General features: G+C 46.5%; 1 protein-coding gene across 2 annotated transcripts; it reads right to left on the minus strand.

The window, feature by feature from the left end:
* Window positions 1–961: 961 nt before the first annotated feature.
* Window positions 962–12,449, minus strand: LOC117349887 (major histocompatibility complex class I-related gene protein-like). Of its 2 annotated transcripts, none has more exons than XM_033923571.1 (6): window positions 12,080–12,449; window positions 11,338–11,565; window positions 5,380–5,649; window positions 3,845–4,120; window positions 2,411–2,569; window positions 962–1,232 (listed from the first exon to the last, which is right to left on the minus strand). In XM_033923571.1, exons 1-6 carry the CDS (start codon window positions 12,138–12,140, stop codon window positions 1,198–1,200), a joined length of 1,029 nt encoding a protein of 342 aa, XP_033779462.1. In that variant the 5' UTR covers window positions 12,141–12,449; the 3' UTR covers window positions 962–1,197. The 2 variants fall into 2 exon arrangements, with proteins under 2 accessions (XP_033779462.1, XP_033779461.1); XM_033923570.1 differs by having other exon boundaries at window positions 11,338–11,601; window positions 12,080–12,445.
* Window positions 12,450–23,790: the final 11,341 nt, after the last annotated feature.

Below are 23,790 nucleotides of genomic sequence, written 5' to 3' on the forward strand. Positions count from 1 at the left end.
AGTTGATTTGGCAGCATTTTCAGCGAGCTGGTGCCAACTTTTTGGAAAGACTGGTTACTGTTGATGAAACATGGTTAAAACCACTATGATCCTGAGACAAAACAACAGTCCATGCAATGGAGGCACTCAGGTTCTCCAAGGCCAAAGAAATTCAAGACCCAAAAGTCAGCAGGAAAGGTCACGGGATCAGGAAGGTGTTGCAATGACTGACTATCTTCCAAGAGGCCAAACAGTTAATGCAGAATACTTCTGTAACTTGGCTGTGCCAATTAAAGAAGGCATTGCAAGAAAAAAGGGAGAGGCAAGCTGTGGGAAGGAGTTGTCTCTTTTTGCAAGACAAAGCACCAGCTCACAAGGCTGACAAAATGATGGATGTCTTGACGCAGTTGGGGTTTCGGTGCTCAGACCATCCGCGTTACTCACCAAATCTTGCTCCATCTGACTGTTTTCTGTTTCTAAACCTTAAAAAGAGTTTGAAAGGGCAACACTTTTCGAGCGATTCGGAGGTGAATGCAGCAGCGGAGCAGTATTTCAGTGACCAGATAGCAGAGAAATTTTTGGAAGGATTACAGAAACATCAGACACGATCCTTGGAACGTGCTCCCGGTGCAGGTGATCGAGGCAAACAGCGTGCAAGAATTTAAGAGCAAATGGGATGCCCATGTGGGATCCCTTAGAGGGTTAAGCCAAGGGAACCTGTCACCAGGAGTGGGATCCCTAAGATAGTAGACTTGGGGGGTGGGTCAGTAGAGTGGGCAGACCTGATGGGCTATGGCCCTTATCTGACGTCATCTTCTATGTTTCTATGACGTGCCAAGTATGTTAAACTTAGTGGCGAATATGTGGAATAACTTGTCAGTTTCATGGCTCCACGTCATTCCCTTCTTGGGCTGAGAACTTTTCAGCACCCCCTCATATACAATGTATATGTTCTTTATTTTGATAAACTGAGGATACTTGGTGACTTAATAATAACATTTATGTTATGGTGTTATTTGACATACACAGCACTGTACAATGATGATAAATAGGTTCAATTAAGTCCCTAACAGTCCAAATAGAGGTCTGAGACCCTGGTAGGTGAAACCGCTTAATCATAAAGCATTATCCGTGTGTTTTGCAGTAAGGAGATGGATCCCAGCCTCAGTGTCCAGCGGGAAAGGAGAGAATCTTTTCAGGGTGAGGGTTACAGCAGCTTCAAGTATTAAGGAACCTCTCTCCGAAAGCTTCCGCTGGAAAACACAAAAGCACAGTATGAGATCTGAAACCTGGAAAGAATGTTTCATACAAAATTACCGGTGGATAGAAATTCCAGGATTTGCCTGTTCTGGGAGTGACATCCGTTATGACATCACACACTCGGGGTATTTTGATAGGCCTGTGCTTGGAATGAGGTCGCTAGTGACATCACACACGCAGGATATTCTGATAGGCCTATGCTAGGAATGATGTCACAAATTACAACACAAACTACCCTCCCTGAAGATAGATCTGTAGCTACTAGACAATTCTTCCGGCTGTTTTCTAATGTGTGTTTATTCCCCTATGATTCCAAACTGAGAACTGATCCACTTACTGTTTGGAAGTCACTTCTTTTTACAATCAGCTACTGCAAGAGTGACAATGGAAGACAAAGTCCAGGATGTGTTCTTACATGAACTAAACATTTTTTTTTTTTTTAAAGTATGGGCTGTGGAAAATTATAACATTAAATTTCACCTAATTATTGGCATGGATTTGAAGAGTCATAGACCAAAATTAATACAAAAGAGAGAAATTCACTAAATTAAAAAAAGGATTCAGCTATCCTTAGTTTAAATAATTTTGTTGCTTTTTAAAAAATTCATTATAAATGCGCAAAAGGAATAATTCAGTAATGAGGATCCCAATATTTAGGCATCATGAGTAAATTTAAATGATCAGAATGTTCATACGATTATCAAAATCTGGCTACGCATGATTTGATAAAATGGCACCTTAGTGTCTTGGCATGTAGACTGAAGGGCATTTATTGGGCAAAATCTGTACTCAGTCAGTTCGTTCCTGATAATTCTATAATTTTCTGCACTGAAGCCCACATTTTTGTGCTGTTTCAGTTTGCTGTGGTTATTCTTTGCTTCTGAGTTGACGAAACGTCCAGGACTGTCATCCTCTACTAATGGCATTGCTTTGTGCGATGACATTGGCTGTGAGGAGAACAGACCCTGAGCTTCCTAGGAAGATCCTTTTATGCTGTTGTTGTTTCTGGTCCTGCATGGAACACTTTATTCCACATAACCTGAATATGGACATTTTGTGGGTGGGTGTGGGTGGGATATAGAATAACTTGTACATTCTTAGAGGAAGGGTTGCCAGCTGACCCTCCCCTCCCTCCAGTCAGACTCCGCTGGCGGAGGATTCTTCCTCTTACCTCGCCTCCTCTTCTGCCAGGCAACCAGCCCCAGGGTCACAGCAAACACAAAAGCCACAAGGGCCACGACCACACCGATAATTCCCCCGATGGACAGACCCTCCTGGTCCTTGTCCCTGTCTATCACCTGCTCTGGTGGCGGCTCCATCTGACCTCTATCTGTAATAGGAGAAAGACAATTGAGCGCAGTAATGAGACATTAGGGCTTGAGACCCATCTGTATATTAACCCTACTTTTTGGGGATCATAGGCACCGTGTCGCGGGGTGCTTAAACAGCAGCCTGACATCAGATCTTCCCCCTCCCCTGTCACCTCTTCAGTGAGAGGCAGAATGGACTGAAGAGCACAGTATGAGTTCTGAAACCTAGAAAGAATGTTTCACACAAAGGTACTGGTGGATAGAAATTCCAGGATTTGCCTGTCCTGGGAGCGATATCATTTATGACATCACCCACTCAGGATATTCTGAGTGGCCTGTGCTAGGAATGAGGTCACTAATGATATCACCCACTCAGTGTATTCTGATAGGCCTTTGCTAGGAATGAGGTCACTAATGACATCACCCACTCAGGGTATTCTGATAGGCCTGTGCTAGGAATGAGGTCACTAATGATATCACCCACTCAGGGTATTCTGATAGATCTGTGCTAGGAATGAGGTCACTAATGACATCACAGACCCACACTCTCGGTGAGTAGTGAATGACACACAGCAGCCGCGGATCAGGACCAGTTTCTGTCCTATAGTTGATTTCTTTTTAAAATTTAAATTGTATACCGCTAAATACTCATATCAATAGCGGTAAATCAAATAATCAATCCAATTCATCAGACCCCCTGGGGGTCAGGGATAAGGAGGTGAAATTGAGAATCGAAAGGTCTGTCAGGAAACTCAAAGCAATACAAGAAGAGAAGAACATAGGGAACCCCATGTAACAAATGGCATGCATGAAAGGGTTTTATGCAAAAGCCCCATGGCAAACTGTTTGGATACATGGACTCATGTATACTGGAGGGTTCCCATTGCATGACAGGGACTGGAGATGGATTAGAGAAGGGACCCTAGAATGGGGTGACATAGCGTAGGGACCTTGTGATGTAACAGAATGGGGGTATAGAGCAGAGGGGCCCCTAGCGTGTGAGTGGGAATGGGGTGACATAAGAGAGCGGGAATGTGTAGCAGAAGGACCTTGGTGTGTGACTGGGAACAGGGGTGTATAACGCAGGGTCCCCAAAATAGTCCCTTCCTTTCAGAGACAGCGTATGAATATCTCAAGCCTCTCTGTGTAGGGGGCTGGTTTCCAGGAAGCAGCTTGTTCTCTGAATCGCATTCATCTTATCCTATCGCTACATGAATCAGGTTCGGCTGTTCTCTCAAATGCTTTTTCCAGCATGAACCTTTAAGTACACTCTGACCCGGTTTCCAGCCCCTCACCCCAGAGCACGATCTTGTCCTCTTCAAGGCTGCTGTGCCGCACCAGGCAGGAGTAATCGTCTCGGGTCTCAGAAGTGACACTTAAGGACATGATGGCCTGGTAGGTCCTGTCTGGATTGGGAAGAATGTTCTCTGGATCCAATGTGACCTGCGTCTCCGCTCCGTTTGTCATCCACGTCATCTCGATATAGCTGGGGTAGAACCCGTTGGCGTGACAGTACAAGGTCACAGAATCATTCGGCAATCGCCTCTCCTTGACTCTTACGTTGGGTTCATCTGTACACAAACCGAGAGACAGAGTGAGAAAAAAGTGGTTGACGTTGACTGCCTAGTAGCCTCGATGGTCCGTCACTGATAAGAACCGGATGGGAATGGGGCGCTTCTGGTCCCACTCCAGGGAATCAAGGTAAGGGCAAAGGCCATAAAGCATATTCCCTATGAGGGGTGAGGAGGTGATGTGGGGCAGGACCAACGGAACACCTTTTTGGGGTGTCAGGTCAAAAGCGCGCCGGGACAAAGGCGACCGCAGACAATTGAGCGCAGCGCGGAGGTGCGCGCCGCAGAAAATTACTGTTTTTAGGGCTCCGACGGGGGGGGCGTGAGGGGGAACCCCCACACTTTACTTAATAGAGATCGCGCCGCATTGGGGGGGCGTTGTGGGGGGTTTGGGGGGTTGTAACCCCCCACATTTTACTGAAAACTTCACTTTTTCCCTGTTTTTAGGGAAAAAGTTAAGTTTACAGTAAAATGTGGAGGGTTACAACCCCCCAAACCCCCCACAACACCGGCGTGATCTCTATTAAGTAAACTGGGGGGGCTCCCCAACAAAACCCCCCGTCGGAGCCCTTAAAAACTGTCATTTTCTTCGGCGCGCGCCTCCGTCTTGCGCTCAGTTGTCGGCGCGCGCCTTTGTCTTTCGCGGGGTTGTCTATGAACCCCTTTTTGGATGTAAGGACCAACAAACTAATCTTCATCCCTGCCCTCAACCCTCTCTGGTTGCTGATACGGAGCTGGCAAAATATGAATGAGAAAATTACCCTAGTGGCCCGTTCCATTCCACTGCTAATGTGGTGCTGGTCAGGGTGAGGGGAGGTTCTTGGAGGTTCTTTGCCCAAGTAACAATTGTGAGCCCTCTCACATCTCATAAAAGGGACATAGAGGTGTACCTCTTTCTTGGAGTGGAATTGGGGGGGTAGATCAAGCCTGAAAGGCTCAATTATAAGGCAATAGTTAGATGTGCCCCCCTTGGAAACAAAATGGGGGTATTTATCCAGTAGGGGCAGTGAGGAGATGACTTTGGGGGTAGTTATGCCCAGTGGTTAGAGCTGCTGCCCTCAGCACCCTGAGCATGCAGGTTCAATCCCCGGCCGTTCCTTGTGACTCCGAGCAAGTCACTTAACACGCCAAAATAAGCATCTGTCGAAAAAAAATGTGTAAACCGCTTTGATTGTAACCACAGAAAAGGCAGTACATCAAGTCCCAATCCCCCTTAGGGTAATTACATGCCTGTTCCCCCCTCCCCCCCCCTCCTTTACCGCTTTGAGGGAGAGTCTCATTCGCAAAGGAAAGGAAGACCTCCGCATTGTAACAGTGTACGTCCAGGTACTGTAGGAACTGCTGAGTCAGGGTCTCGTTGGCATTCCGAGCCTCCGCCTTTGCCTCGGCCTCTGGCATTTCTGCCACCCAGAACTCGGTGTCTGTAGTGATGGAGAGAAAGTCCGCTCCGTCGAACGCCGTCCTAAAAAAGCCGAAAGAGGTGTTCTCCGACACATCGCAGCCTTCCATAATCTGGTAAGTGTGGACACCTGAAAACGGAGGCATACTGTCGGTTACAGCCAATAATCGCCAACGCCAGCACTTACAAGCCAGAAATACCCAATATAGCCCACATCCACACCCACCCGAATACAGTGAAATACAGCCATAGGGGCCTAGGATGTGTAGAGACACGTGGAAGGCGATGCCATGAACTAGGCGCTAATGTCGGGCATCAAAAAGACACCTAGTTTATAGTTAGGGGTCCTTTACTTTTTGCTGGTATGTCTCAGACTCTTCATTTGCTTTTATTCAAAGCTTTTTGGACTCCAAGGAAAATGTGGAGAGCCAAACTTCTACCACATGATAACTGCTGGCACTGTTCATTTTCTCCTGGCCCCTTTGATCACGTGATTTATGAATGCCCCCCCCGACCCACTCCGCTTGGTCTGAGATTTGGCAAACAATCAAGAAAATTCCCAACTGCACTTCGGGCTTCTCATGTGATATTACAATACTGCGTTCCTCACATCCCTCCATTTGCAAACCTAAATTGATAGGCCACGCTTGTTGCAACTGGAACACAACAAGATTTTCGGGGGTGGAACACTGCAGGAGGGGGTGCTGAAAAGTTCTTAGCCCAACCAACCAGCTTCCTAAATTCTGAGCGTTATTTTGCGACTGTAGCTGCAAAGAGGGGAAGGGGTAAAATGCGGGCCTCGCGGATCTAAACCCGCACGTCCTTAAAAATCTGAGGTCCGTGCCTCTTGTAGTTGGTTTCTGGGTCTGACAGACCTCGGTGACAATTTAGCGCTGACGGATCTGTCTCGGCATAGGGAGGGAAAAGTATTAGGATCCGTCAGCGCTACAATGTCATCGAGGTCTGTCAGAGCCGATTTACTGGGGCTGCAGGAAACCAGTTTAAAGGATTTGTTTTACAGCTGCTCCAGCACTGGTCTCTGGCTCCGACAGACCTCGGTGACATTTTAGCGCTGACGGATCCTAATACTTTTCCCTCCCTATGTTGATACGGATCCGTCAGCGCTAAATTGTCTGTCAGACCCAGAGGTCTGTCAGACCGAGGTCTGTCAGACCCAGAAACTAACTACAAGTGGCACGGACCTCAGATTTTTAAGGACGTGCGGGTTTAGATCCGCGAGGTCCGTCAGGTCCGTGAGGTCTGCGTTTTACCCCTTCCCTGCAAAGAGTGTTATCTTATTTCATTACGTGACAATTTGCAGGAATGAAATTCTATGTTTTGACATTGTTTCAGATCATTGATTGAACCATATCCACGTCATTCTCTTCTCGGTTGGGCTGAGAACTTTTCCCGGGCCCCTCACCTTCAGCCTGGGTCCTTTCTGCATTCATGGCTGGCAAGGGATGCCGAGCCCTGCCAGTCAAAGGTATCTGCATGAGTCCGGCCTGTGCTGAAAAAGCAGCCCTTAATTCAGCAGGCACGCTATGGCCACTGATGCTGGCTGGCTGGCTGGCACGTGTTCAGTTCAGTTGCTGAACTGAGCTCGTGCGGAAAAGCCAGCAGTAGTGGCTAAAGCCTGTCTGCTGAGTTAAGGGCCGCTCCTTCAGCAAAGGCTGGACTGGTGCAGGGGACATTTTCAGCTTGTGGGGCCTGGCGTTCTTGCCAGAGAAACAAAGAGATCGTGGAGAGTCGGCGTCCAATATGAAGGCTTTATTCAAACAAATAAATAATCCACATAAAAATGTCTAGGGCCTGAACCTCTGGGAAACTTATGGACCCAAAATAGTCTTCCTCAGGGGTCCCTATGTTATTCTGGCGTTCATGCCAGCCATGAAAGCAGAAAGAACCCAAGCCGAACTCCCTGAAAAGGTTAAAAGAAGAACGACTAAGATGCTAAAGGGGATGGAACTCCTCTCGTATGAGGAGAGACTAACGAGGTTAGGGCTCTTCAGCTTGGAAAAGAGACAGCTGATGGAGATAGGATTGAAGTCTACAAAATCCTGAGTGGAGTAGAACGGGTACATGTGGATCGATTTTTTTGTATTCCATCAACAATTACAAAGACTAGGGGACACTCGGTGAAGTTACAGGGACATGAAATGTATTTTCAGAGAATACGTGAGCTCCGGAACCCGTTGCCAGAGGATGTGGTAAGTTGAGACAGACATTGGGGAAGCCACTGCTTGCCCTGGATCGGTAGCATGGAATGTTGCAACCATTTGGGGTTTTGCCAGGCACTTGTGACCTGGAATGGCCACCATGAAGACGGGATATTGGGCTAGACCAGGGGTGTCCAATGTCGGTCCTCGAGGGCCGCAATCCAGTCGGGTTTTCAGGATTTCCCCAATGACTATGCACGAGATCTATTTGCATGCACTGCTTTCGTTGTATGGTAACAGATCTCGTGCATAGTCATTGGGGGAAATCCTGAAAACCTGACTGGATTGCGGCCCTCGAGGAGGGACTTTGACACCCCTGCAGTAAGGTTATTCTTATGTTCTTATGACACCCTACTGTTCTCTGTTATGTTTCAGCTAAGTGGAGGCTTTTATTTTCAGGGTATGAAACAGCTTCCTTATGAGGAAAGGTCAAAGAGGTTAGGATTTTTCAACAAAGTAGAGATGGCTCTGGGGAGATATGATTGGCGGGGAGTCACAAGCGGTGTGCCACAGGGATCGGTGCTGGGGCCGTTACTCTTCAACATATTTATCAATGACCTGGAAAAAGAGGCAAAGAGCGAGGTTATAAAATTTGCAGACGATACCAAACTGTGCGGCAGAGTCAGGTCTAGGGAGGAGTGTGAGGACCTGCAAAGGGACCTGGACAAGCTGGAAGACTGGGCAAACAAATGGCAAATGCGCTTTAATGTGGAAAAATGCAAGGTCATGCATATAGGGAAAAAGAACCCGTTGTTCAAATACAAATTGGGGGGGGCATTATTGGGAGACAGCAGTCTTGAAAGAGACTTGGGTGTGCTGGTGGATGCATCACTGAAGCCATCTGCACAGTGCGCAGCAGCCTCGAAAAAAGCCAACAGGATGCTGGGCATCATAAAGAGGGGCATAACAACCAGGACGCGGGAAGTCATCATGCCATTGTATCGAGCGATGGTGCGTCCACATCTGGAATACTGCGTTCAATATTGGTCGCCGTACCTCAAGAAGGACATGGCAGTGCTTGAGAGAGTCCAAAGGAGAGCAACGAAACTGGTAAGAGGGCTGGAACACTGCCCATACGCCAAGAGGTTGGATAGGCTGGGGCTCTTCTCTCTGGAAAAAAGGAGGCTCAGGGGAGATATGATAGAGACCTTCAAGATCATGAGGGGCATAGAGAGGGTGGATAGGGACAGATTCTTCAGGCTGAAGGGGTCAACAGGCACGAGGGGGCATTCGGAGAAACTGAAGGGAGATAGGTTCAGAACAAATGCAAGGAAGTTTTTCTTCACCCAAAGGGTCGTGGACACTTGGAATGCGCTACCGGAGGAAGTGATCAGGCAGAGTACGGTACAGGGATTCAAACAGGGATTGGACGGATTCCTGAGGGATAAAGGGATCGTGGGATACTGAGAGAGGTGCTGGGATGTAACACAGGTATAGAAAGCAAACCAAGTAATAAGTATAGAAATCCAACCAGGTCGTGCATGTGCAAGACCGGAGGGTTAGGACTTCGATGGGAAGATAAGACTCAATGGGAAACCAAGGTGGCAAGGGGGCCCCTTCTGGTGACTCAGACAGGCCGTGACCTGTTCGGGCCGCCGCGGGAGCGGACTGCTGGGCAAGATGGACCTGTGGTCTGACCCAGCGGAGGCACTGCTTATGTTCTTATTGATGTTTACAAAATACTGAATGGAATCGCTTTCCAAAAATACTAGACTTAGGGGACATGCAATGAAGCTGCTAAGTGGTATATTTAAAACAAATCAAAGAAAATATTTCTTCACTCAGTGTGTAATTGAACTCTGGAATTCGTTGCCAGGGAATGTGCTAAAAGCTTAGCTTAACAGGGTTCGAAAAAGGTTTGGACAAGTTCCAAAGAAATGCCCATAAGCTAAGCTGCATAAAATCTGTTTCACCGTTTTGGGATCTTGCCAGGTACTTGTGCCCTGGATTGGCCGCTGTTGGGAACAGGATACTGAGCCTGATGGACTTTTGGTCCGTCCCAGTGTGGGAAAAAAAAAACTTATGTTCTTCTATTCTAATTTCACGAAACTGAGACTGCGAAACCTAATGCGAGAAAACAGGAACCTCCACGGCCCAACCAAACCAATAACCCAAAGAGCCAGAACCTCTCCTTTGAAAAACTCTGCAAGGTGCGAGCACTGGTATTCACTCCCAGTCTTTCAAAGCACGAGTTAGATTTGCTTCCAGAATTATAGTAGATTCAGATACAGTCGTATTTAACTACTAGTGAACTCTCCCTCCTTTTTCACTGGATTGTTCACTTTGACTGGAACTTGCATGGAATGGAAGACGCGACCCTAAGCGCTGGACATTCCCGTAAGTGTAGCTAATGTTATCCTCCTGGTAGCTGCTTACTTGCAACCGGGGTTCTCTATAGATGGCGGGGGTGAGGGGATGAAGGAGATTGGCACATTATGCTTGTTATGGAGGATCCATCCGTCTATCTTTATGTCCATCCAGAAATGTCCCAAGCCAAAAATGAACCCCATGAGTCATTCCCTATCCCTCCCACCTTGTTGCAGCCAAGCAGGGACACAATTTGGAGCCCCACCTCCCTTGAGCCCTATGCAACTACTCTGTCCGCCACACGTGGCTCACTATGGCCCCGTGTCCGTTCATCTGTAGACATAAGCTTTTCTGTGCTTAAACGAACAACTCCGTGCTTCTAAGCAGAGGGAGGGCGAGCTCAGAACAAAGAGCGGAGCCGCGAAGAAGTTGGACCCCCGACGCTGGAAGAGAAGCCCCTGTGGTACAAAGAAAAGGGAGAAGCCGCAACCCCTCCCACCTCCCTGGTGGCGGAATGGTGCTGGCAGATCACCACCGGACGGAAGAGCTAAGACAGCAGGCAAGCAAAATGGAGCCACAGCCACAAGGGCCCCAAAGCCCCAAGGCTCAAGAAAGTAAGCAGAGGAGGGGGAAGACCTGGGGAGAGGGAAAGAGATTGGGAGGATGGGAAAAGTAGCAAGATGGCATGGAGAAAGGGGGGTGGGGAGAGAGGAGGTGAGAGAATGGAGATGAAAGAGCAGAGGAAGCAAAAACAAGGAGGTTGGAGGAGAGGGAGCAGAGCGTGTGTGTAAGCAAGGAAGCCTCTATGCCAAGAGGCTTGCTCTCTCACACACACACACACGCAAACACCCACCCAGACCCATCCCACCAACCCCAGACTTGCTAGCACACACACAGACAACCCCAATCTCACCATACGCACAGAGACACCTGCCCACCCATTCCACCCCCACAACCTTACCCTCACCCCAATGCCCACATCCCACCCTCAACATAACACCCCTCTGCTCTCGATAGACCCCTCCCCCAACACATTGTCACACAGCCCTGCCACCCTACCAAGACACACCTTTGTCTGTTCCCACCAAATCCCTAGACAGATATGCATCAGAGTTTTACCTGCTCGTTCCTGTGCGGAAACTCTGTTATTCTCTCTCAGCTCTGGGAAAGAAATGCATGCCAGGTCCAGTTTTGGGGGATCCTCTAAAAAGCTGTTATGTGCGTGCAAGCTTGACTCTGCGATTTATGAGGTGGATAATTTCACCTGTTAACAGTCCACTGACGGAACTCACCTTTCGTTTGGTTCATCTCCTTCATTACGTAGAGCAGCGTGGACCTTGAGATCTTCTGAAGGTACCATAGTTCCTGCGTTCTGTTCCACCAGTAGGCGGGATCCACCATGTCCTTCATCCATGGAGCTCGAGGCTCTAACAGCTCTGTCTTGCTGTCGTACCACTCCAGGGGGACGTCATCCCAATATGAAACGTCAAAAAAATAAGGGGAGTTGGGCGGTCCACCGACTACGATTGTTGTGAAATATGTCAGAGAGTGATTCTCTGGCACAAAAAAAGACAGAGAAAGCAAGAGAGGTAACAGTGGCATCACATCAAAAGTCCATATACTGTTAAAAGTAAATATTTTTCTAAGCTGGGGGTAGACCTGTGATATTCTATGAGATACTTGAAATATTTCAAGCTTTTCCCGGTATAAATTTTCTCGGTGGAGGGGGAGAAGAAGGAATTTTGCTCTGATTGCACACTGTGACTCATGAAGTTTTGAAAGTCTTGAAGCAAGGATCTGAACCCTCAGTTAACAGAAAGTGTCCTGTAGCCCGATACCCCCCACCTGCATCTTCGAGAGCCCCCACACGCCCTGGAAGAAACAGCACCCCCTTCCCACCCATCTCTCATCAATACACATCCACTTGTACACAGCTTGTCTGGCATATTTCAAATAATGTTGCTTCCCACACAGGACAGGCTGGCAGAGGGCACTGACTTTTCAAGGTAAGATCTTCCTCTCCCTGGTACTCACCAGAAACAGCTTTGTGAGCCCAGAGGCAGCCCAGAAGCAGGAGCAGAGGCAGCAGGTGCATCCTAGGGCTGGTGCCCTCTCTCCAATCCCTGCCACCTGCTGCAGCAGGATCTTCTGTGCCAACCCTGGGCACCGGCTGGAGAGTTATACCGCACCACAGGCTGGAGCGGCAGAGGGCGGCAGGACACAGGCACCTCCTTTGCTAAGACTGAAGAACCGATGGGAAATAATCCAGTGAGAACGTCAGGTACACACAGACAGCAGCCGCCCACCCATGCCTGGGAACAGGTTTAAAATGTCACCTGGAATCTGTACACCAGAAACGTGTTCTGTATTAATAGTAAGCAACGAACATTTCCACATACCTGACTCCTCCCTCCTCATCCAGTAAGAAAGTCTCAAATATGACTGGAGGGCCGGGCAGGGAAGCCTGTCGGTGCCAGGCAGATGGTTCGAGCTATTCAGAAATACAGAATTCCTAACCGTATAGATAGACACAGCTTCCCCTCTCTACACGGTATTCGCTATGCAGGTAAACTGGGAAAATCCCTTCTCTTCAGAATCACAGGTCTTTGGAACGACCTTACTCCCCTGCTGCGGAAACTGGGCTCCTTCCAATTATTCCGCAAGCAACTGAAAACCTGGCTTTTCACTAAAATGTAATTCTATCCCCCCCTTACTCTTCTCTTCTATATATAAGTTCATGTAAACCTTTTTTTCCTTCTCTTCCTATATTTTAAGTTCTTGTAAACCATGCCGAGCTCCACATCCGTGGAGATGATGCGGTATATAAACTTAAGGTTTAGTTTAGTTTAGATTAATGGGAATGAGTTCCAAGGGATCCAACAAAGTCTTGCCTTACCAATTCACTAGATATTTTTTGAAGACGTCTGCAGACCTCTGGATAAAGATGAGATGGTGTATTTGGATTTTCAGAAGATGTTTGACAAAGTCCCTCACGAGATACTCCTTAGGAGGTTATAGAGGTTAAGAGGAGACAACGCAAAGTGGCTGAACGACAGGAAAGAGAGGAGGACTGAACGATCAATTAGCCACATGGAAAAGGAACACTAGTGGAGTGAGAAGGATATAAAACTGCTGGAGAGGGTGCAGAGACGAGCAACAAAACTGGTGAAGGGTATGGAGAAACTGGAATACGAAGATAGACTTATAACACTAGGATTGTTCTCCCTTGAGAAAAGGAGACTGCGTGGGGATATGATCGAGACCTTCAAAATACTGAAAGGAATCGACAAAATAGAGCAGAGAAGATTATTTACATTGTCCAATTTGACACGGACTAGAGGACATGGAATGAAGCTAAGGGGGGACAGGTTCAGGACTAATGTCAGGAAGTTCTGCTTCACTCAGAGAGTGGTTGACACCTGGAATACCCTCCCAGAGGAGATTATTGCGGAATCGACCATCCTAGGCTTCAAGAGCAAACTAGATGCATATCTCCTTAAGAGAGGCATATAAAGATAGGGTGGACTATAAATTACGCCAGGTGTACACCTGGCAGGGCCTCCGCGTGTGCGGATCGCCGGACTTGATGGACCGAAGGTCTGATCCGGAGATGGCAGTTCTTATGTTCTTATGTGACCCAAGGGTCTGTACTGGGACAGAGACCCCCTGGATTTGCAAGTTATAGAGTACTGACCGTTCCATGCTTTATTTAGGGCTTCTATTACTAAACCGCGGGTGGGCTTTTTACCGCAGGCCCGCAAAGGTAAATGCTCTGAGTGTCAGAGCAATGACTTTGAACCCGCGGTAAGAAGCTCTACTGCAGATGCTGGCACTGTCATCTCGATGTAGAGACACTGGATCATCTACTCTGTACTATTGTCCCTTGATACTTAGGGCTCCTTTAATTAAGCCACGCTGGCGGTTCAATGCGCACTAGCCGCTACCGCCTCCTCTTGAGCAGATGGCAGTTTTCCGGCTAGTGCGGGGGTTGGCGCGGGATGAAAAGTCACGTGCGTTAAAGCCGCCGCCGCGGCTTCGTGAAAGGAGCCCTTAACACGCACTAAATCGGTTAGCACGCCTTAACAAAAGGACCCCTAAATGGTTTTAGGCTGACGTTTTCAAGTCCAGCAAGGGTGCGATATGAATCTTCCTGTCGTCGTGCTTTCTTTCGGTGGCACCGGCATTATGAAATCGTTTTTCTTTGGAACGTCGGGCAGAATTGTCACTTAAGAAATTGACAAAATGCCTAAAAACTATTCTCTTTTTTTTTAAAAAAAAGGTGTTTTTGTGAGAGGCCAGAAAAGCCTGTCCTCTGGTGCGAATCTGCCTCTAAAATTACTTTATAAGAACATAAGAACATAAGAACATAAGCAGTGCCTCTTCCGGGTCAGACCATAGGTCCATCCTGCCCAGCAGTCCGCTCCCGCGCCGGCCCAAACAGATCAAGATCTGTCTGAATCATCAGAAGGGGCTCCCTTGCCACCTTGGTTTCCCCTTTAAGTCCTGCCTTCCTATCGAAGTCCTAACCCTCCGGTCTTGCACATGCACGACCTGGTTGGTTTACTCATTACCTGGTTTACTTCTTATACCTGTGTTACATCCCAGCTCCTCCCTCAGTATTCCACGATCCCTTTATCCCTCAGGAATCCATCCAATCCCTGTTTGAATCCTTGTACCGTATTCTGCCTGATCACTTCCTCCGGTAGCGCATTCCAAGTGTCCACGACCCTTTGGGTGAAAAAAAACTTCCTTGCATTTGTTTTGAACCTGTTTCCCTTCAGTTTCTCCGAATGCCCCCTCGTACTTGTTGTCCCCTTCAGTCTGAAGAATCTGTCCCTATCCACCCTCTCTATGCCCCTCATGATTCTTGAAGGTCTCTATCACATCTCCCCTGAGCCTCCTTTTCTCCAGAGAGAAGAGCCCCAGCCTATTCAGCCTCTCGGCGTATGAGCAGTGTTCCAGCCCTCTTACCATTTTCGTTGCTCTCCTTTGGACTCTCTCAAGTACCGCCATGTCCTTCTTGAGGTGCGGCGACCAATAGGGACATGGCGGTACTTGAGAGAGTCCAAAGGAGAGCAACGAAAATGGTAAGAGGGCTGGAACACTGCTCATACGCCGAGAGGCTGAATAGGCTGGGGCTCTTCTCTCTGGAGAAAAGGAGGCTTTTCATTATTTTCATTATTTGAATTTTTAAAAATTTGTCTTAAACTGGTAATGTTCTCAGATTAAGATGTGATGTAAAACTTATTCTCTGTTGGCCGGATGTACGTTTGTTTTTTTTTTTTTTGCTTGAGTGTTTTCTGTCCTGTTTGCTTGACTGTTTTCTTTTCTCTGTGTTTCAGAAAAAGCGATCACAAGTTTTGATAAACTGTTAACTATAAATGAGCAGGAGCTGAGTCTCTTTCAGTTGAAAGGAAGCTCCGGAGGCAGCTATCAAGAAGGGAATAAACTCAGAAATGCCAAGTTACCCAGTTGCAAGCTGGAGATTTAAGGACAGTCCTGGATTTCTGGTGCATTATGGGACCTGTAGCACTGATTTCAATGGGCAGTTCATTCAGTCCAAGTTCCACCCTGATTTGGGATGTAAGTTCCACAACAGGACTGTCACAGAGTCTCCAGTCTGGAACTACTTGGGTAACTCGGCATCTCTGTAGATTCAGGAATAAAGTAAGGGTAGATAGCATAGCTGCTTTTAAGAAAGGGTTGGACAAGTTCATGGAGTCATGGAACCATAGTCTGTTATTGGGGAAGCCACTGCTTGCCTTGGGATCGGTAGTGTGGAATGTTGCTACTATTTGCATTTTGGCCAGGTATTGATGACCTGGATTGGCCACCGTGAGAACTGGTCTGACCCAGTAAAGCTATTGTTATGTTCTTAGGTTCTTTTGCATGGAATGGCCTCAATGGCAGTGGAATAGCCATGAGTGGGTCCAGGTGGGCTGAGGCCAGTGGTATAGTAACGGGCAGGGGGGTTGGACTGCCCTGGGCAGTTTTCTTCATGAAAACTGGTGCCCCGCCCAGTATCAGCTCCTTTATGATGTCATTTCCTGGCCCCGGGACCAGGATGTGATTTCAGAAGCGAGCCGATGCCGGCGCAAGCAGCTGGTGGAAGGTGTTGCTCACGTGGCAAACGTTTCAAGAGGTACGTGGGGGGGAGGCAAGGGGGCACTCATGCTGTCAGGGAAGATTGGGGGCTGCCCAAGCTGCCAGGAGGTGGGGGCATGCAGTGTATCAGGAGTGCCTGTGGCACAGCGATGCTGGGTGCCAACCTCCCTCGCTGCACCACCGACTAAGGCCCCACCCAGTAGCGGCACACCTATGATGTTGCTGGCAGGGATCCCCCAAGCCCCGTTTTAATTTCTTTATCCTCTTCACGTAGATGACTTTTCTCGATCCGAGCAGTGGGTTTGCTCCCAACGGAGGAGAGACCTGCGAAACGGACCTCCGTCGAGCGAATTCATTCAGCTTTAAGATAAGTAAAGACAGCAATCATGGCTGGGAAACCACATAAATAAAGCCAGACAGACCTACAACACATTCCGAAAATCAATTAAAACTGCTCTATTTGACAAATTCATTGCCTAATCAGATGACCTCTCTCGGGTATTTTTTCCCCTTATAACCCCATGTATTCCTTCCCTAATTATTATGTAACTTCCTTCTTCTTACATTGTGTAATTCGCTGATTGTCCAGCCTTCTTTCTATGTGAACCGCCTAGAAGTCAATTTGACTATGGCGGTATAGAAAAATAAAGTTATTATTATTATTATTATTTCTTTTTTTTTTTTTTTTAATAAATATTTTTTATTCTTTTTTTAAATTCTTACATCAAGTGAAATACATGTAATACATTCAATTATGAAAAAACACTTGAAATTATTATTAAATGTTCTTACAATTTGAATTAAATAAACCCTTTATCAGAATTTTATATCATATTAATATTACAATAGTTTTCCCTCCCTACCCCTTCTATATATTCTATACATGTGTTATTATATCTGATCAGTAGAATAATTTGTCAATGGTCCCCATATTTTATTAAATTTTTTAATATAACCTTGTTGTAATGCCAATACTTTTTCCATTTTATATATATGACAAATTGAATTCCACCAAAAAGTGTAATTCAATTTAGTGTAATCCTTCCAGTTCTGAGTAATTTGCTGTATGGCGACCCCTGTTAAAATTAATAAAAGTTTATTATTGCTAGCTGAAATCGGACTTTGTGTTCTCATTGCTGTTCCAAATAATATTGTATCATATGATAGTCCAACATGATTTTCTAATAAATTATTAATTTGGGGCCAAATTAATTTCCAAAAGGAATTAATGCAGGGACAAAAGAATAGTAAATGGTCCAATGTCCCCACTTCTATCCTACAATGCCAGCATCTATTAGATCTACTACTATCTAATTTTTGTAATCTCGTAGGGGTCCATAAAACTCTATGTAATAAAAACAACCATGTTTGACTCATAGATGCTGATCTTGTAGTATGTATTCTCCAGGACCAAAATTTTTGCCATTGAGATGGAGAAATTATCTGTCCTATCTCAATACTCCAAATATCCCTAAGTCCTGATCTCTTTTTTTTGTTATTATTTCATTATATCAATCTTTGGGCACAGATTGAATTGCTTCCCTTTTGAACTGGATATTTTTTATGGATGCTTAATAGAGACTGTGATAATAATAATAATGAAAATATTTAGCAGTCCTAAAACGTACATAGGAAATAATGATTATAGAGAGTCAAAAGTTATGGACATCCCAGCTGATGGAGGCCCCCTCTAAAGCATATTAAACCTTTCCCTGTCTAACGCAGAAGTCAGCCATTGCGCCAATCAGATGCAATATGGCCGACCTCCACCCGCCTGGATCATTATTTTGATGTAGCACATTGTGCCGAGAGATCCAGGGATGTTTCACAGCAAGTCACCCGATTGGGCCAATGAAAATCAACACCTCTCGTAATCAGGGGTTCCTGTGTAGAGTTGTGAAAGCTGAGGACCCCCCGTTATCCACATTCAAATATTCTGCTAATTTAGGGGTTCCTTTACGGAAGGCGCGCTAACCGATTTAGCGCCCGCTAAATGCTAAGGCATCCGATATATTCCTATGGGCGCCTTAGCATTTAGCGTGCGGTAAATCGGTTACCATGCCTTCATAAAAGGACCCCTCAGTCTGCCACTTTGTGTGGAGTTGCGCACGATATCAGTATCTCCACAGTACATTTTCCAGTTGAAAGAAGTTTTGTGGTATACAGCTGAAAACTCTCAGCATCTCTCCCTCCCGTGTGCCTCGGCTCTTTGCCGACAAAGAGCAGGGGCTGATACAGGCTGCTTGTGCTGGCCTCGCAGCCTTCCTTCTGATGTCGTCTCGCCTATGCAGAAGCAGGAAGTTTGTATCAGCCGCTGCTGGCAAAGAACTGATGTGTAAAAGGTACACGGTGGGGGAGCTGAGAGACTGTTTTGCCTGCAGGGGGGAGGAGGAGGGAGAGATGGCAGATGTGGGGGGGGGGGGGCAGGGTTCTTATGCCCACCCACTTTGAGCCCAGTACCACCCAAAGCCGGGTGTCTGGCTACAGAACTGCTCACTGGAAGTGAAGACAAGGATTGCATCTGAATTCAAGAAAGCTTGGGTCGAGGAAAAGAGAGAAGAGATTAGGATGTCTGGATCCGTCCTCCTTTTTCTGGAATCATATGGTAACCCTGCAACAGTTGGCATGGATGGGGGCGCCGTTTAATTTGGCGTAATTTTCTATTTTATAAAATCTTTCTTTTGATGTGGTATATCGCCGCTCGTTACCACACCATAGCAGTTTACAAATCAAGCAAAGTAAAAACTGATATAAAACAAACACCTCCATCAGCAAAGCATCATTAACTGAAAAGAGAGGATAAGACCAAAATGTACCTACCGCCAAAGCCTAAGCGGTTTCCACAAAAACCAACATACGTATTATAAGACATATAACACATGACCATTGTCTAACCTCGCCACTGTTTAAGATGGTTCATAGACGAATGCGCGTAGTCAAATACGCTCAGGACAATTGAGCGCAAGATGGTCACGTGACCCCAGGTAACGTCGCAACGTCTTTCTGACGCGCATACACCATTTATGTTACGCGTGATTGGGTGGCGCGAGTGACCCACGGTAACGTCGCAACATCACGTCTTTCTGATGCGCATACACCATTTATATTACGCGTGATTGGGTGGCGCGAGTGACCCACGGTAACATCGCAATGTCACGTCTTTCTGACGCGCATACACCATTTATATTACGCGTGATTGGGTGGCGCGAGTGACTCACGGTAACATCGCAACGTCACGTCTTTCTGACGCGCATACACCATTTATATTACGCGTGATTGTGTGGTGCGAGTGACCCACGGTAACATCGCAACGTCACGTCTTTCTGACGCACATACACCATTTATATTATGTGTGATTGGGTGGAGCGAGTGACCCACGGTAACGTCGCAACATCACATCTTTCTGACGCACATACACCATTTATATTACGCGTGATTGGGTGGCGCGAGTGACCCACGGTAACGTCGCAATGTCACGTCTTTCTGACGCGCATACACCATTTATATTGCGTGGGATTGTGTGGCGCGGGAATGTCTCACACATTTTTGTCGTGCACTTGAATGTCTCACGTGCGTTTGTTTTGCACGCATTTTGTTCCGCGTCATTGCGCGAATATGTGTAGCGTGCACTTGTCCTGCGTGCAATTGTCTGTGCCCGAATTTCTGTGTGCATTTGTCTTGCTACCGTTTAGATACATGAATATCAGATATAGCATTGAGTTATTTATCAACCATATAATATATATACATCAATCAAGAGAACACAACATCCAGTATATAATACTTTAAACAAGAATTTCTTTTTATTCTCAGCAGGTTCTTTTCACCTCTCGGATGCTTTTTTTCATGCACCGGATCAGTTTATATATTTACAAGGTTTCCGATGCTGGTGCGCCTCTTGAGAGAAGCTGCCGCAGTGGCTTTGAACAGAAATATAACATTTTCATGGGAGCCAGCCTTCGGAGAAGCTTTGGACACAGGGCCGGATGCAAGAGGAGCCGCCACCGTGAAAAACTTTAGCAAGGGACCCAGCCAGACCGCGAGTGCGGGGCCTTTGTAAGCTCGCATGTGCACTCTCGCCGGCCACAGACATACAGATCACGGAACACGCCGGTAAGAATACGCATGCGCGCTTAGGGTTTTATTATAGTAGATGTGCAATTCCTGTATATATATATATATACATATATATATATATATATATATATATATATACATATACATATATATATATATATATTTTGTGCAGCATGATTTAGTGAAAAAGTCCAAATAAAGTGAACTTATCTTTTATCAGTAGTATTTAGCGCCTCCACCGACACGATTTTTCTTCAGGGTCGAGGCTCCCAACACGTACATTGTCGAGCTGGATTTGTACTGCGCTCTGCTGAATTTCATTCAAGATTGGCTAACTTAGGGCACCATATACTGAATCTGGCCCTCTGTGTTCCAGATCCTTTGATCGTTCTGAATTATTTATTTATTTGCTCAGTTGCTCAAAGGAGCCCGGAACGGGATGTTTCCCGTGTTTCTGGAATTCCTCCTAAGCCCTGATTGCGGGGTCTGTGAGGGAGCTTCCCTTGGGATACGTTCCCCTGCTGAGGGGGTCATTTTGCTCTTTGCAGCGTGTTAATTTCTGCCTGTAAAGACTGATTTTTCTTCTTACAATGTGGCATGTTTCCTCTGGGAGGCAGTGCGTTTCCACATTGGTTATTTTTGTACATAAAGTAAAACTAAGCAAGCAGAATATCAAAAAAATTATATATCACCGCCTAAAGATATTCATTTAATAAATTATGATGATCTTCCACACTATGATAAATTGAATAACCACACTGAGAGAGTGTATGTTACCGGGTTCATAGACATAACCGCGGAAGACAAAGGCGCGCGCCGACAACTGAGTGCAAGACGGAGGCGCGCGCCGAAGAAAATGACTGTTTTTAGGGGCTCCGACGGGGGGTTTAGTTGGGGAGCCCCCCCCTTTACTTAATACAGATCGCAGCGGCGTTGTGTGTGGTTTGGGGGATTGTAACCCCCCACATTTTACTGGAAACTTAACTTTTTCCCTAAAAACAGGGAAAAAGTGAAGTTTTCAGTAAAATGTGGGGGTTACAACCCCCCAAACCCCCCATAACGCCCCCACAACGCGGAGCGATCTGTATAAAGTAAAGTGGGGAGTTTCCCCCCACGCCCCCCCCCCCGTCGGAGCCCCTAAAAACAGTAATTTTCTTCGGCGCGCACCTCCGCACTGCGCTCAATTGTCTGCACGCGCCTTTGTCCCAGCACGCTTTTGACCTGACACCATGTTACCGAGCTGCGGTGATCTTTCCCGTATCTGAGGACATTATTAAGATAAGTGCGGGTTTCCTACATTTTTTAAAGTATTTCTATCTGAAGAGACTTTGAAAATATATTTATTAAGAAGCCTGAGCTTTGATTGCACTTTAACGGAGTTTTTTTTTGACCGAGGATGTGTTTCCTATGACAACTTAGTCACTGTCATAGTAGTTTCCCAAGTTTATTCTCGGGGAACACTGAGGTCTTTTCTCCGTAGTAGGAACCTGCTCTAAATAATCTCTGATAACGGAATTTATTAAATGAATATCTTTAGGTGGTGATATATTATTTTTGTACATATCATGACATTAATGAACCTCGTTCCTAAGCCAGGGAACGTGGAGTGTTATCTCAGTCTCTCAAATGTACTGCCATCGCTCGCCTTAGGACTTGCATCGTGCCAAAGAAAGCCTCTTTGTGCAATTCATAAGATGGAACATGGAGAGACAACTTATCCGGGTGTACTTGGATGGTTTTTGTTTTTTTTAATCAAGCTTGTGGCTAGGGTTACCAGATGTCTGGATTTTACTGGACATGTCCTCCTTTTCGAGGGCATGCCCGGGGGTCCGGACGGCTTTTCAAAACCCGGTATTTTGTCCGGGTTTTGAAAAGCTTCCCGTCAAAATTGCATCAAGAAGGGGCACGCATGGACGCAACGCGGCAATGTCACATCCGTGCATGCGTGGCTGGGGGGGGCGGGGCTGGGGGATGGAACAGGATGTGACACATGCGGAACGGGGCCAGAGTGGGTGTGTCTGGGGGGCGTGGCCATAGGTCTGGATTTTCCTTCGGGAAAATCTGGTGGCATCCAAAACGATGGAAAATATTTCTGTATCTTTCTGTCACATTTTCGAGGTCTGGGTCAGCATTTCTTGGAACTTAAGGATCTTCTCTCTCTCTCCACAAGATTTACAGGATAATCACTAAAAACTGATATCTCTATATCAATGATGTTCTGGTGTTCCTCCCCCCCCCTCCCCTGTACCATTACTGTATGTCTGGCTTCCTTGTATCCAGCATCGCCACTGCCTGAGTTATAGGAAAGCGATGTCTCGGTCTCGGGTTTGTTGGAGCAACGGACTTTCACTGTTAATGGGGCTTTTGAATCTGGTCAATCTTCCATGTCGAAGGACATTCACAGAGCAGTACAATGGTGATAATTATTCAATATGCTACGTTCTTGTCCCATGGAGATTACAACCTAGGAAAGTACTTGAGGCAATGAGGGATAAAGATATTTAAGACAAGAGCATAAAATACAGTGAAGATAAGTGTCGATGTGTCCCAGTCCTAGTGTTCAGGTGGGCTTCAGGGAGACCCCTTCTGGGGGGCACAGCAGCTTCAGGTATCGATGAACCTTTCTCCAAGAGCCTCTGTTAAAAAATATATATATATATATAACCTGAGCAGAAAGGAACTAAACGGGGAAGAGAGGCTGGGTGATAGGGACAGGCTGAGAGTGGAGCTGTAGAGAGAGGAATAAGAAGGAATATTATATTATGTTATATGTTATGGTATGGTATGCTATGCTATATCTTGCTGAATCCTCACAAATCAGAGTTCTAGGCGGGTTACAAGCAGCATAGAATTACATAGTACGTGGAGGGCCATTTTCAATAGTGTGTCAGACTTTGGACGTTTCTCGCAAGACGTCCATAAGTAAGGGCGGAGAAACATCCATTCTCGAAACCGCTAAACATCCAAATTTTTTTTTTTTAAATGACCCACTTTGGCCCTTAGGATATCTAACCTTTTGAACCATTTTTGAATACAAAAGCATCCACATTCAAAACGTCCAAATCAAACCCGTTTGGGCATGGGAGGGACCAGCATCTTAATGGACCGGCCACGCAGACATGCCAACTGGGCAGGGAGACACCTTAAGGGGCACCGCTGTGAACGTCTTATGTGACCTGACATCTGCGGGTGGCAGGACTGTTCCTACTTCCTAGGGAGTTTCTGTTTGTTGATGCTGTTTTTGGTCCTGCATGGAACATTTTATTCCACAGAAAATTATAGGGGTACAGTAATAACTTTTCTACTCTTAGGGGAGGGGGGATACCTGCTGATAGACCCCCCTCCCCTGCCCCTCAGTCATCCTGCACTGGCAGAAGATTCTCCTTCTTACCTTGCCTCCAATTCTGCCAGCTGACCAGCCCTAGCGTTACTGCAAAAACAAGGCCCACAATCGCCAGGACAAGGCCAATAATTCCTCCAATGGGCAAACCCTGCTCTTCGGTGCCCATGTCTTTCCCCAGCCATGGCGGTGGTTCTGCAACAGAAGACAGACAGTGGGGATC

Source organism: Geotrypetes seraphini, chromosome 16 (assembly GCF_902459505.1).
Source record: "Geotrypetes seraphini chromosome 16, aGeoSer1.1, whole genome shotgun sequence".
Lineage (NCBI taxonomy): Eukaryota > Metazoa > Chordata > Amphibia > Gymnophiona > Dermophiidae > Geotrypetes > Geotrypetes seraphini.

Excerpts from the sequence above, each read along its gene's own strand:
- LOC117349887 (XM_033923570.1), bottom strand. The coding sequence starts at position 12,140 with ATGCACCTGCTGCCTCTGCTCCTGCTTCTGGGCTGCCTCTGGGCTCAC. Across the intron at positions 5,650-11,337 it reads GGAGATGAACCAAACGAAAG|GTGTCCACACTTACCAGATT; the intron begins GTGAGTTCCGTC and ends CTCCGTTTTCAG. Across the intron at positions 4,121-5,379 it reads TGAGACTCTCCCTCAAAGCG|ATGAACCCAACGTAAGAGTC; the intron begins GTAAAGGAGGGG and ends GTTTGTGTACAG.